Genomic DNA, 12,310 nt, shown 5'->3' on the forward strand with positions numbered 1-12,310 from the left:
GCATTGTAGAATTTACAGCCAAGAAGAAAATGTATTTTTGAAAGGGCAACGGCTGGTCTCATCCCTCACCAATTGACACCCCATCTGTCAATGCCTTTTTTTCCCTTGCTGTTCTCTTCGCTTCGTGGGAATAGGAGACATGGCTCATGTTTGGTAATTGATAAGATTTCTTTGAGAGAAAAAAATAAAGCTTTCAACTCCCTTGGCCTAATTTTTCATTTGTTTTTTTTTCATACAAACGCAGTATGAGTCCAACTTTCATGTGTGTATATCTTTACATAAGCCAGGCTCACATCCCTTCATCACAGTGGTGGTTCACAGACTTCTGAATGCAACAAATTTACTTGAAATACTCATTTAAAATGCCAGTTCTAAGCTTTCCGCATGAAGATTTTGGGGTTCAAAGGCTTTTGGTGGATAATGGTCAATGTACCACACTTTGTGTAACAAGGCCCAAATATGATATACCTAGGCTAGTACACTGTGATAGGCCAAGTAAGGCAATAAGAATGTAGCTCTTGATTGGCAAATTTAACTTAATTGTAAGTAAATTATAGCATTTTATATCAAAACAAATATAAGGTATTAGTACAAATTTTTAAGACAACTACCCACGGAAGTTTTGTGTTTTCTGTGGGTGCTATGTGATACCACAAAGGCTATCACTTGATTTTGTTACAAGACGGGGATGTGCACTTGCTCGTTGAATTGCCAGCAGTTTGCAGGTTTGACGTTTGTGTTGGGGCAGGGGTTTTGAGCAAAGGAATGACCCGGGTTTACCTATTGAGTTATGTAGTGCTATCAGAAGCATTGTTGGTAGTTTTTATGTTATCTTTTTTATTTTGCATCATGTATTCTAAAGTATACTTCACAGCTGTATATTTTCATCCTGCTCTCTAAGAGAATAGTATTCTCTGGGGCTTCCTTTCCAGGTTTTAAGGAAACTTTAAAATATGCACAAAAGCAACTAGTATAGAATTAATACCAGTTGATAGCAGTTTGGGAGAGTGGTGGCAGTTAGGAAAGTGATTTGTGTGGCCTGTAGGTGACTGGAAACACCTTGGCTCTGCTGGATGAGGGGGTAATATCTGGGCCTTTGGTGTAGAGTAGACTATTATTTTAATATCAAAAAACAAAAATATTCCGCTGAACAGAGGCTCCAAAGTACAACCAGGTTTTGAAAATCTTGTTATCTTGTCCTCCGATCGCGGCATCCTCATTTCCTCCAGGTGCTAAGCAATGCTTACAAGATCAATGATAGTGAATTTGCCTTAATACTAGCGTCTTTCTGGTGTATGCGTAAATTTCTTTTTGCAGAGGGTGTAGGAAATGCAGTACCAGGGTCCACCCATCATCCTTCAGTTTCATTGTACACTTAACCAATATTAGTTAACATTCACAGAGCATTTATTATGCGCTCTATATGCAGTATCTCTTCATTCTTTGGACAATTATGTGAGGTAGGCGACCATTTCTACATTTCAGATGAGAATGTAAAGAGCCAGAGAAGCTAAATAGTTGGAGCCCACCTAAGCTAAACCCCAGTGGTACTCGGCATGAGAGCAAACTAGGGCATTCCTTGCCCTCTTTCCCACTGCTTCCCGCCAGCGCAAGCTAGGAGTAGAGCGCAGTTCCAGAGAGCAGAGAAACACCTGGGGAGCTTGTTAAGCTGCCGGGCCCGGGCTCCACCCCCAGGGAATCCGCACCACTAGGAAACACCCAAAGTGATAATGATATAGATGGGGGAAACACTGCGTTAGAGCAAATTAACCTCTTCCCCAACGCTGATGCGCTGCGAAGACCGGGCGGGTCGCAGCCGCTCGCCACACCCCCGGAGACGCAGAGCGCGGGCAGATGCTGTCCCCTGGCGGCCAGGCCGGCGCAGAGAGACCCGCGTCGCGGCTGCGCAGTGCCGCCCTCTGGCGGCCCCCTCTCCTTCCCATCGGCCTCAGCTTGCGGGCCTTTCAAACATGGAGGAGCGGGAGAGGGGGGCGAGGTCGGCTCGCGCCGGCAGCCCTGCGCGCCCGCCCAGCCCGCGGCTGGATGTCAGCTCTGATAGCTTCGACCCACTGCTGGCCCTGTACGCGCCTCGCCTGCCTCCCATCCCCTACCCCAACGCGCCCTGCTTCAACAACCTGGCCGAGTACGAGAGCTTCCTCAGGACCGGGTGCCGGGGCGGCGGGCGCGGACGGGCGCGGGGCGCGGCCGCGGGCTCTGGGGACCCCGCCACCGCCGCCGCCGGGCCCTTGGGCAGGACCCGCCGCCGCCCGGACATCCCCGCCCCGGACCCCGAGCGCATCCAGCGCCTCCGCCGCCTCATGGTGGCCAAGGAGGAAGGGGACGGGGCCGCCGGGGCGCGGCGGCGGGGTCCGGGTCGGAGCAGGAAGGCGCCGCGCAACGTGCTCACGAGAATGCCCTGTGAGTCCGGCGGGCGGGGCTGGGGCCGGGCCAGCTGTCGAGAAGGCGGCGGCCCTGGAGGCGTTTGCGGGGTGATAGCGGCTTGGTGCGGGTCTACGTGTATCGGGGGAGGGTCTTGGTATATTGAGATAATCAGCGACTGTGGGGAGGGTCAGCTTGAGGAGTGAAGGGTCTGTCTGAGCTGCGGGGGAAGAGTGGTAAGGCTGTGGAGGTAATAAATAGTCGTGGGGAGTGTCTGCTTGGATAACGTGAGTAAAGGTGATGGGGTCCACGGAACTGCCTACAGAGGTGATGAGGAGCCTGCAGAAAGGATCTGCAGGAGTGATGGGAGGTCCGGAGAGGTGGTGGGCCTGGAAACCGGACCTCACAGGTAGGGTTTGCAGAGGTGTTGAGGTCTTGGGACCACGCACGGTGCGGGGAGGGACGGCATAGCCAATATTAGGGGTGGGAGAGTGCTTGGTCATTGAGATCTGGGGATGTTGGGATGCAGTGTGAGGAAATCTGTTCAGGTAGCACAGGAGACATGATCCCACAACCCCTGCACATTAAGTGACAGCTCGTTCTCAGTGCTGTAAGCAGGAGAAGGGCTGCAGGGTGCTGATATACCTATGTTCACATTAGCAAGTCACAAGTCCTGGAATGCAGCAGGCACAAAATGCCAGTGAAGCAGACGCTATTTTACGGCCCCTCTGCCAGGCTGAGTGCAGGACTGTGTCTGTCAGGCTCATACTACCATATGCACAGGTTATTTCATGTTCTGAAGGTGTAAATGGCACAAGGGAATTTCTTGCAGCCTCCTAACAGATCCTTAGAGTAAAGCTGTAAACAGCAGAAGTTGCTAATGTGTGTTAGGTCTTGTATAAATGGAATAAAAAACAGCCTAGGGTTATATCTTTGTCATCTGGCAAGCAGTTCTGACATCTGCCCCATGGACACAATGACCTACTTAGCCATTCAGAGCATCTGTATACTGATAGCTAAATCTTGGCATTATTAAATCACTGCCTTTGGAATGGAGGGTTGTGCTAAGCAAAGGAATATTTTGTTTCATTTCTAGAAATGTGTTTGTTATGAGAGAAACATCCTGAAAGGCTGAGTGCTGTTAGGGGTGGCTTTGTCGGATGATTTACTATGCTGGAGAATCCCTGCCTGAGCTAGGGTTTATTCCAGTTTGCTTGCCCAGCAGTGGCACAAAGATAGATTATGCATGTTCCTAAATTAAGAGCAGTTTGGGGGACCTTATTTTGCCCATACTTTTTGCCACTATCAGATCTTTGAAATGCACTCCAAGTCTCAGATTGTAACATTTATTTCCATTTTGCCAATCATTGCTTTGCTTCCAAGATTTTCAAGAGAAAAGAAATATTTCTATGTGGTGGGTGGTTTTGCCTTTCCCTGTGGAGCACTTTGCTATATTATTGGTATGAAAGTGTGTGAAAGCCAACTTTATTGACTTCCCATGATAAATATATGCCTGGAATCAAAGTCTCAGAATGTGCCCTCGGCACTGAAAATTTTAATCCCACCACTGGAAACACTTGGGTGTACATGGTAAAGATGAGTAGATAGCACAAAGAGTTGATGACCTTCAGAAAGCGAAAAAAGTACAGAAGCGTGGGTGAGGATTAGATTTTTTCAAGAAATAGTTCATGTATGAGGTCAGCTTTAGGTCTTGAAGTTAAGGAAGGGCATGGTTGAAGATAACAGCAATTATTTTAAAATCAGACTATTGAGGTATAATTTACACATAGCAAAATTCACTCTTTTAAAGTGAGTTTTGACAAGTGTATGGTCGTGAAATCACCACCACAATCAAGATACAGAGCAAATCCGCACCAGAAAGTTTCCTCATGCCCCTTTGTAAGTCAGGTGGTAACTTTATTGTTGTTAATTATAGCTGCTATTATTGAGCCAGTATGTGCTATACACAGTGTTAAGCCCTTTAGATGCATTGCATCTCATTTTACCCTTGGATCCACTTTTATAGATGAGGAAACTGACACTCATTGAGTTCAACTTCTTGCCCAGCATCACGTGACTAGTCAGTTTGCCGCTCATCCTGGGTTGTCCCAGTCCAGGGGCTATATGCTTAACCATTATGCTAGTCTCAGGAGAGGAAGAATACATTCTAATGTTTCCTTCCTTGCTTTTTTTTTTTTTGGTGGGTGGAAGGTGCTGCATATGTGGTTTGTGTCCAGATCAATGAAAACTGAATTTGGGTCCAGAAAGGGGTTGGTAGCCAGAATGTTTTGAAGACCAAAGAGTTTTTCTTTGACTTTGTTATGAGAGAGAGTGGGAACCATGGTGTATATTCTTAAGCAAAAGGCTTTGTAGGGCAAATGTTTCTGATTGCTGAGTTTCTAGTAGTAAAATGTGTTTGGGGAGGTAGAGTAGAGCACAGCCTCAGGGGCTTGACTGCCTAGGTTTGAATACTTGCTCCTCCACTTTCCAACGGTTTTACTTTAAGCAAGTTAATTAAACTCTTTGGGGCCTCAGTTTCCTCATAAGTGAAGTGAGGACAATAATAGAATCTAGTTGTGAAGTTTAAATTAGTTAACACATTTAAAGGTTTACAATTGTAATGTGGCCTAGCATGTAGGGAAATACTCAGTGAGTGTTAAATGTCACTGTTTTTATTGTTGTAGATTGTTGTTGTGGTTATTATTAGTTTTAGACTCTCATAATTAAAAGCCCCAGGTCAGAATGCATATAACCTGCCAGTATTGACTGTTGGCTCAGCTGTTTACTAGGTAAGTAACTTTGAGCAAATTATTTAAACCTGTTTGAGTTGTGAGGATTAAATAATGTGTATAAAGTTAAACTTACCATAGGGCCTGGCCCATACTGAGGGCTCAGTAATTGGTGATAATGTTGGTGACAGTGATGATGATGCTGTTGCTGATGTGAAGGAGGGGAGCTAGGAGACTCTTGAAGCAAACCAGTCGTCTGATGGGCCCTGGACTGTATTGTTAGTTGTGGAAAGAGAAAAGAAAGGGCAGGTCTTAGTTATTGAGAATCTAGTGTTTGGACTTAGTATTGGCTACAAGCAGGGAAAAATAAGAGTGGGGTTAAAAATGACCTGGATTTGGAAGTGTGTGGCCCAAGAGTAATGGCAATGGAGAGTGGGATTTGGAAGAATAACTTTTTCAAAGATAAGGCATATGTGTATGTGTATATATGTGTGTGTGTGTGTCTGTGTGTGTATCTATCTATCTATATATATAGAAGCCTGGTTCATATCCATTTGGAGTTTGTCACAGACACTGCTGCAAAGAGATTCAGACTGTGCCTTCTGATTCAGAATGTGAAGTTCATTTTTGTCTTGGCGTTTTGCTCTGATAGGTGGTGCTAGTGTTGTATTTTTGATCACATAAGGAGAGAAATACTCCCTGGAATTACACCTTATTAAATCTTTGGAAGAAAAAAAATCAAAAGAAAAGCACACATGTGAGGGTGGAAAACCTGAGTTTGCCATTTAATTAGAATGAGACAGTTGTTAAGATACATGCCTGTCCTTCCTCTCTGATTTAGGGATGCATGGGGAGAAGTGGTGCCCCTGTTTTCTTTCAAGTTAGAAAAAGAGTGGTCTTTCCACCCTTTGTGGAACATATACGTGTATGGTGAGAAAGGGGAGTGAATGTGTATAGGTAAACGGAATAATCCAGGCATTGTGATCAGTTTCTAAGAAATTGAACTATAAAGGCTTATTCCTTACATGACTCTAGAAGTTAACTAGTCTAACCTCATTTTATGAATGAGGAAATTTGGGCTTATAGAGAAAAGTTGTTCGCCAAGTTCACACAACTAGTTATAATGACCTAAAATTTGTTTACAGTGCTTGATTTGACACTGTCTATAACACATATCCAGATATATGTACATACATCTTTATATGTCATAGGTTCAAAGAATTTTAAAAGATGGCTAGAGGAGGGATAGGTGATGAAGATCAGACCAAGGTTCTCATGTTCCTTTCCAAGGCCACTGTTTCTGTCACTCTGCCTCCAACTGTGCCTTCTTGCTGAACCCTCAATCTGAGGGTGCCAAGTCACTTAATCCAAGCATATCTTCTTGTGTTAATTTATCACTGCCATCATTTATAAGCCAATCTATGAGTGAGGGGTAAGGAGGTTAAGAGTAACCACCTTAGTTATCCAAGTTGAAGTGCAAGACTTTTGTTCTCTTTTATGCCACTAGAAACAAAACAGAGATTTTTTGTTTGTTTACTGTCAATGACAATAACTTCCAAAGAATTGTGCCTTGCAAACTTGGGGGGAAGAATGAGACTGTGTATGTGTGAGTGTGAATGTGACTGTGAGAGAGAGAGTGTGTGTGTGTGCACGCGTGTGCTCACGCAGTTTTCTTTAGGGAGATTTTATGTAGTATAGCCAGCATATTTTGAAGGCTAAGTTAACATGAAATAATAAAAATAAAATTCAGCCTTGCTCCCAAGCTCTGAAAATAAGAGTCCATCATAGTAAAAGCTGCAGTTTATAATCCCAGCATTCCTCCCATGAGTTGTCATACTGCTCTTTTTGTATGATGCTTATCAGCAATGTCATAAGAGTCAGATGCTCAGCAGGTGCCTTTATACCAGCAAGGCTTGGAATACAACCAGGCCTCTTCCTCCTAGTGTAAAGATGATATACACTGAAACACTAGTGGCCCCAGAGAGCTTGTGCATGAAGTAGCTCAGACTTGAGAGGCCGAAAGGCCATTATTTCTTAGACGATTGCATGTGTTTCAGGGCAAATGAGTTACATGGTTCATTTCCTTTAAACCTATGACGAGGGTTTTTGTTCTTTGGAAGGCTCAAGCTGGATATGTGGTTCATGAGCTTTATCCTGAAAAAGGTTGTCTTAACAGGGCATAGAACTGAGAAGAATCTAGCTGCTGATGCACACATTTAATGTAGTATTTCTTTTTTTCCCAAAAAAGTTTTAAAATGATGGTGCCTCTTAGAATCAGTGACATCATAGAAATAGGGTAGAGAGGTAGTGAAACATTTGGATGGTAGCCATACAGCTCGTTTATCCACGTTCCAGGTAATCTTGTTTCGATTCAGTGTGCATTGCCTACGCTAGCCATTTTGCCCACTGGGCCTTCCTGCTCCTGTGGTGTGGCTGACACTACACCGTGTTGCCTTGTGTTGCTGGAGATGGTTGGCTGGTCTTGGTTGTTAATTCTGGGAATGAGAGCAGGTGTTCATGCTGTGCTGACTGTTCTTCTTGTTTCAGTGCACGAAGGCAGCCCTCTGGGTGAACTCCATCGTTGTATCCGGGAGGGGGTGAAGGTGAATGTTCACATCCGCACTTTCAAGGGACTTCGGGGCGTCTGTACGGGCTTCCTTGTTGCATTTGACAAGTTCTGGAATATGGTAATTAAACCTTTCTCAAGGGGCTGGAGAACCTTCTAGGGATTAAATTTTTCATATATCTCAAGGACCTTATTCAGCAAAACCTCCAGAATAACTTCCCAGAGGAGCTAGAATCTTTGCACTCTCTTGGGCAATAACAAAAAAGTTCTTTTTATTGCTTTTCCCAAAGGCAGGGGCTTTCACCTGGAGTGATTTTGCCCATTCCTCCTTCCCAGGGACATTTGGCAATGTCATTTGTTTCGATTGTCACGACTGTGGGATGGGGTACTACTGGCATCTAGTGGGTAGAGGCCAGGGCTGCTGCTGCTGCACATCCAACAGTACACAAAACAACCCCCCCCACCCCCCGCCGCCCTGCCCAACAACAAAGAATTATCTGGTCTAAAATGTTATTAGTGCCAGGGTTGAGCAATCTAGCCTTAAGGAATAATTACTTATTTCATCTTTTAGTAATTTTATGTTGATTTCCTACCAACTATTTTTCATTCATTTAAAAATATTTGCTGACTTCCTACTTTGGCTGGGCACAGTGCTAGGTACAGAAATTTCAGAAAGGAACTTTTACTCTACAGCTTTCAGAAAGACAGATGTGGATAGAGGGGAAGCAGACATATTAATACGCCGGACACTTTGCATAGTGTTTCCGTGTGAAGGAGCGCACCACGTGCCCTCAGTCTTCTAGAGGCTTACTGTCTATTTACTAAACATTTGTAGGAGAGAAGGGATATATTATAGCACAACTATGATAGGAGGCAGTTAAAATAACTTTGATAATAATAATAGTTGCTAATACTTATTAAGCCCTTGCTATGTGCCAGATACTGTACTAAGGGCTTTATATATACTATCTCAATGCATAAGTTGTGGGTCTATCACTGTTTTATTTCACAAATGAAGCAATTGAGGCTAGCGATTTTGGAAGATTGGTCCCAGATCACACTGTTAGTAAGTGAAAGGACCATGACTTTATCCTTTCTGGCTGCGGAGACCATGTTTTAAGCTGTATGGAATCAGAAAACCTGGATTTGAATCCTAGCTTCACCATTTGGTAGCTGTGTGACTCTAGGCCAAGTAATTTCTCTGAGCCTCAGTTTTCTCATCTCTAAAGTGTAGGGAAAATATTTTATTATAATTTTACCTTTGAAGGAAAAGATTTAAAAGAATATATTTGATAACAGTGGTGGTAATCATAATACTGTCAGCTTATATTTGTAGGGTGATTCACACTTTTCAAAGTAATTTCTCATACCTGATCTGATTTGATCCTAATAGCTCTCCTGTGAGGTTGATCTCTCCACAACAAGAATTCACCAGCAATTCTATGTGTTACCCTGGTTAATCTCTATTAATTGCTGTCATAAGACTGAAAAGGGAAAAGCAGCAGTAGTGTTTCTTAACGTGTGGTCTGAGGCTGTCCTGCATCAGAATCATGGGGTTTTTGGTTCAAGTAGAAAGTTCCTGGGCTTCATCCCAGGATGAAGAATCTCTAGGAGGATAGCCTTAGATTTGTATTTTAATAAACTTCCTAGATATTCATGCTCCCTGAAATTTATGAACCTCTACCCTGCGTTGGTAAAGTCACCTTACCATAGGGGAAACCCATCTTACATGGTCATAGCCGCTTGGAATTCCTATTCAGAGGGTGCCACGTATAACCATTTGTTTCTGCCCAAGAGCTGAGTCACCTGTTAAGGTTAGTTCTGCTATAATTAGATGTTATTCTGCCTTTTAAATTTTTTCCTGAAAGCTATAAAAATAATATTTGAATGCTACCTTATTTTCCCCACTTTGGTCTGTTTTTCTCTAGGCACTTACTGATGTGGATGAGACCTACCGAAAACCTGTTCTAGGCAAAGCATATGAACGGGATTCTTCATTGACTCTCACTAGGGTAGGCAGTTTCCCCTGACTTTCTGAGTACCCAACATGCTTTCAAGCTTAGGAATTAAGATCACTGAGCCCAGGGACCAGGGTTTCCAAGTGGAAAAGCCCTATTGCTATCAACCAGGTGTGCCTGGACCACGGTCTTCATTAGTCTCTTCCCATGCATCCAGCGAATCAAAAATGAGTCTGTGCTTCTTACTTGCATATTGTTTGAACAACAAGTTACCTCTTATAAGGTTTAAAAGTCTTTCAGTTTTATACCATAGAAAAAGTGGGTGCCTTTTCTCTTGACATATTTATTGATTTATCTGAGTTACGGCTAGAAATAGAAAATTCGTTACTAACTTTTTTTTTTGTGTGTGTGGTACATGGGCCTCTCACTGCTGTGGCCTCTCCCGTTGTGGAGCACAGGCTCCAGACGCGCAGGCTCAGCGGCCATGGCTCACGGGCCCAGCCGCTCCGCGGCATGTGGGATCTTCCCGGACCGGGGCACGAAACCGTGTCCCCTGCATTGGCAGGCGGACTGTCAACCACTGCGCCACCAGGGAAGCCCACTAAATTTTTAAAAATTGCAAAGCAAGCAGTCCACAGAGCATGATAAAGGAATCTAGTCTTTCTTCTACATATTGAAAGAGGGATGTTGTAAGCTAAAGGGAAGGCTAATACTTGTCATTGCTTTCCTTATAGCTCTTTGATCGACTAAAACTGCAGGATTCCTCCAAGAAGGAAACAGATTCCAAGTCTGCAGTTGAAGACTCCACTCTGTCCAGATACTCCCAGACATCCACCTGGAAGGTGGCTTCAGTGTGGGGACGAGGAGACACTGACCGGGGTTCACGCAAGCGTTCCCGCTCCGTCCCTTCTTCCCTGCAGGCATCGGCAAGGGAGGAGTCCAGGTCAGAGCTGTCAGGGAGGACTACACAGACAGAAGGGTCGAGTGCGGGAGGTACCTTTTCCAGGGCCACCACCCTTTCCAGGGGCCAGCCCCGTAAGAAAAAGCGAAAGCCCAAAGTGGATTACCAGCAGGTATTCACTCGACACATAAATCAGATTTTCATTCGAGGCGAGAATGTCCTGCTGGTTCATCTTGCACAGTGACCAGCTCGGCCTCACTTGAGCTTTGGTTTTTCGAAATAAAATGCATGAATCGCTGCTATGCTATATCCTAGTATCCCAGTGAAGCTATGAGTTGGAATGATTCCCTCTGGTCTGCCATGTGCAGAGCATAGAGCCAGGCTCGGGCCTTCTGGGAGATGAGGTCCCTGAAGGGGAAATAGGCCTTGAGAGGGTGGGTGGGTGTGTGCATTAATATCAAGGCAAAAGCTGTACAGAGGTACATGCATCTTATTTGGTATCATGGTCTACTTCAGACACTCAAACCAAATACTAGATTTGAATTAGGGAGCATGGTATGAATTGAATTCACTCCACAGACACTATAGCACGGTGAAGGAAAAAAACACCTCAAAAAGAATGTTCTCATTTCTAAAAGCTAGTGCCCTGAGTACTCATAAATTTGTTTCTAAGAGTAGCAGTATAAATCACCCTGAGCCCTGAACCCACATCTTGTAACTGACCTTTGAATTTTGCTCTACACCATTCTCTCTTGATCAAGAAATGTAATTTGTTATCTTTTAATATCTATAAGATATAAGAAGCCCACCAATTTATGTAAGAGTGAAATTTGGGTAGGTGGTATGCTCAAAGCATCTAGCAATGAATGCTGTGTTTTTATGCCTCTCCACTTTATGGAAAGAAATATGGGACCTCGTTGTTGGTCTTCCTCTTGCCAGAGATAGCTTCTGCAAATGGTGTACCAGATGGGACTATAAGATGCTCTTGTCCTTCTCTTTCACTTCTGTGGCATGGTGCTAGTGCATGTACCCTGTGTATTGCCCCTCTGTATATAGTGTGACCTGTCCTGTGAGCTTTATGTCAGGAGACTGTGACCTTCATGTCTGGCTTCAAAGAGTTCTGCGTGGACTCAATAATACACACTCATTATGTGGCCGAGAGTACTCTTTCCAGGCAGGGCTGGCCCCTGTCTAGAGTATCTTGTAGGATGGTTTCCATGAAACAGGGGTGGAGTTTTATTCCCTTGTTTCAGACCAAAGAGGTTCTCACAAAGTACAGCGGTGGTGTCTGTAAGGGACACTTTACTCAGCCTGGCTTGAGTAACAGGAACACTAGACCACCTGCTACTACTTCTACTTGAACCATATGCTTTTCCAATCACCAGTGCAAAATAGGCTATATCTTGACACAGACTGTTAGGCAACGTTGACCTTTTGTTTTGTTAGTTTATACATTATTTGGTTTTATTTTAGATAACTTAGGTTCAAAGTGAGAATGATAAATAGCTAACTAGTTAAAACGTTTGAAAAGAAAAACTTCCTCTGCTGTATTTGTCGTGTTACTTAAATAAGCCTTCTGAGAAGCTGGTGAATCAAGTTCAAGGAGCTGGGACTCTGGCTCATCATGTAGTGAGAGGAGAGCAGACTAACCCCTCTGTGCCTCAGTTTTTTCCCACCAGACACCTACCTCACAGGGGCACTGAGTAAAAGAATTTGGGGAAGGCATTTTAAAGTCTTTTAACACGTGTAAGTGCCATGAGTGATTTTTACTCACCCT

General features: G+C 44.1%; 1 protein-coding gene across 1 annotated transcript; it reads left to right on the top strand.

Moving 5' to 3' along the window:
• Positions 1 to 1,970: 1,970 nt before the first annotated feature.
• LSM11 (LSM11, U7 small nuclear RNA associated) lies at positions 1,971 to 10,777 on the top strand (the record flags this gene model as incomplete). The annotated part of the gene is made up of 4 exons (XM_082650969.1): positions 1,971 to 2,418; positions 7,656 to 7,795; positions 9,603 to 9,686; positions 10,367 to 10,777. The coding sequence occupies 4 exons, from the start codon at positions 1,971 to 1,973 to the stop codon at positions 10,775 to 10,777; spliced, it is 1,083 nt and encodes a 360-aa protein (XP_082507095.1).
• Positions 10,778 to 12,310: the final 1,533 nt, after the last annotated feature.

The sequence above is a fragment of the Grampus griseus genome, assembly GCF_964374135.1.
Source record: "Grampus griseus genome assembly, chromosome: 3".
Lineage (NCBI taxonomy): Eukaryota > Metazoa > Chordata > Mammalia > Artiodactyla > Delphinidae > Grampus > Grampus griseus.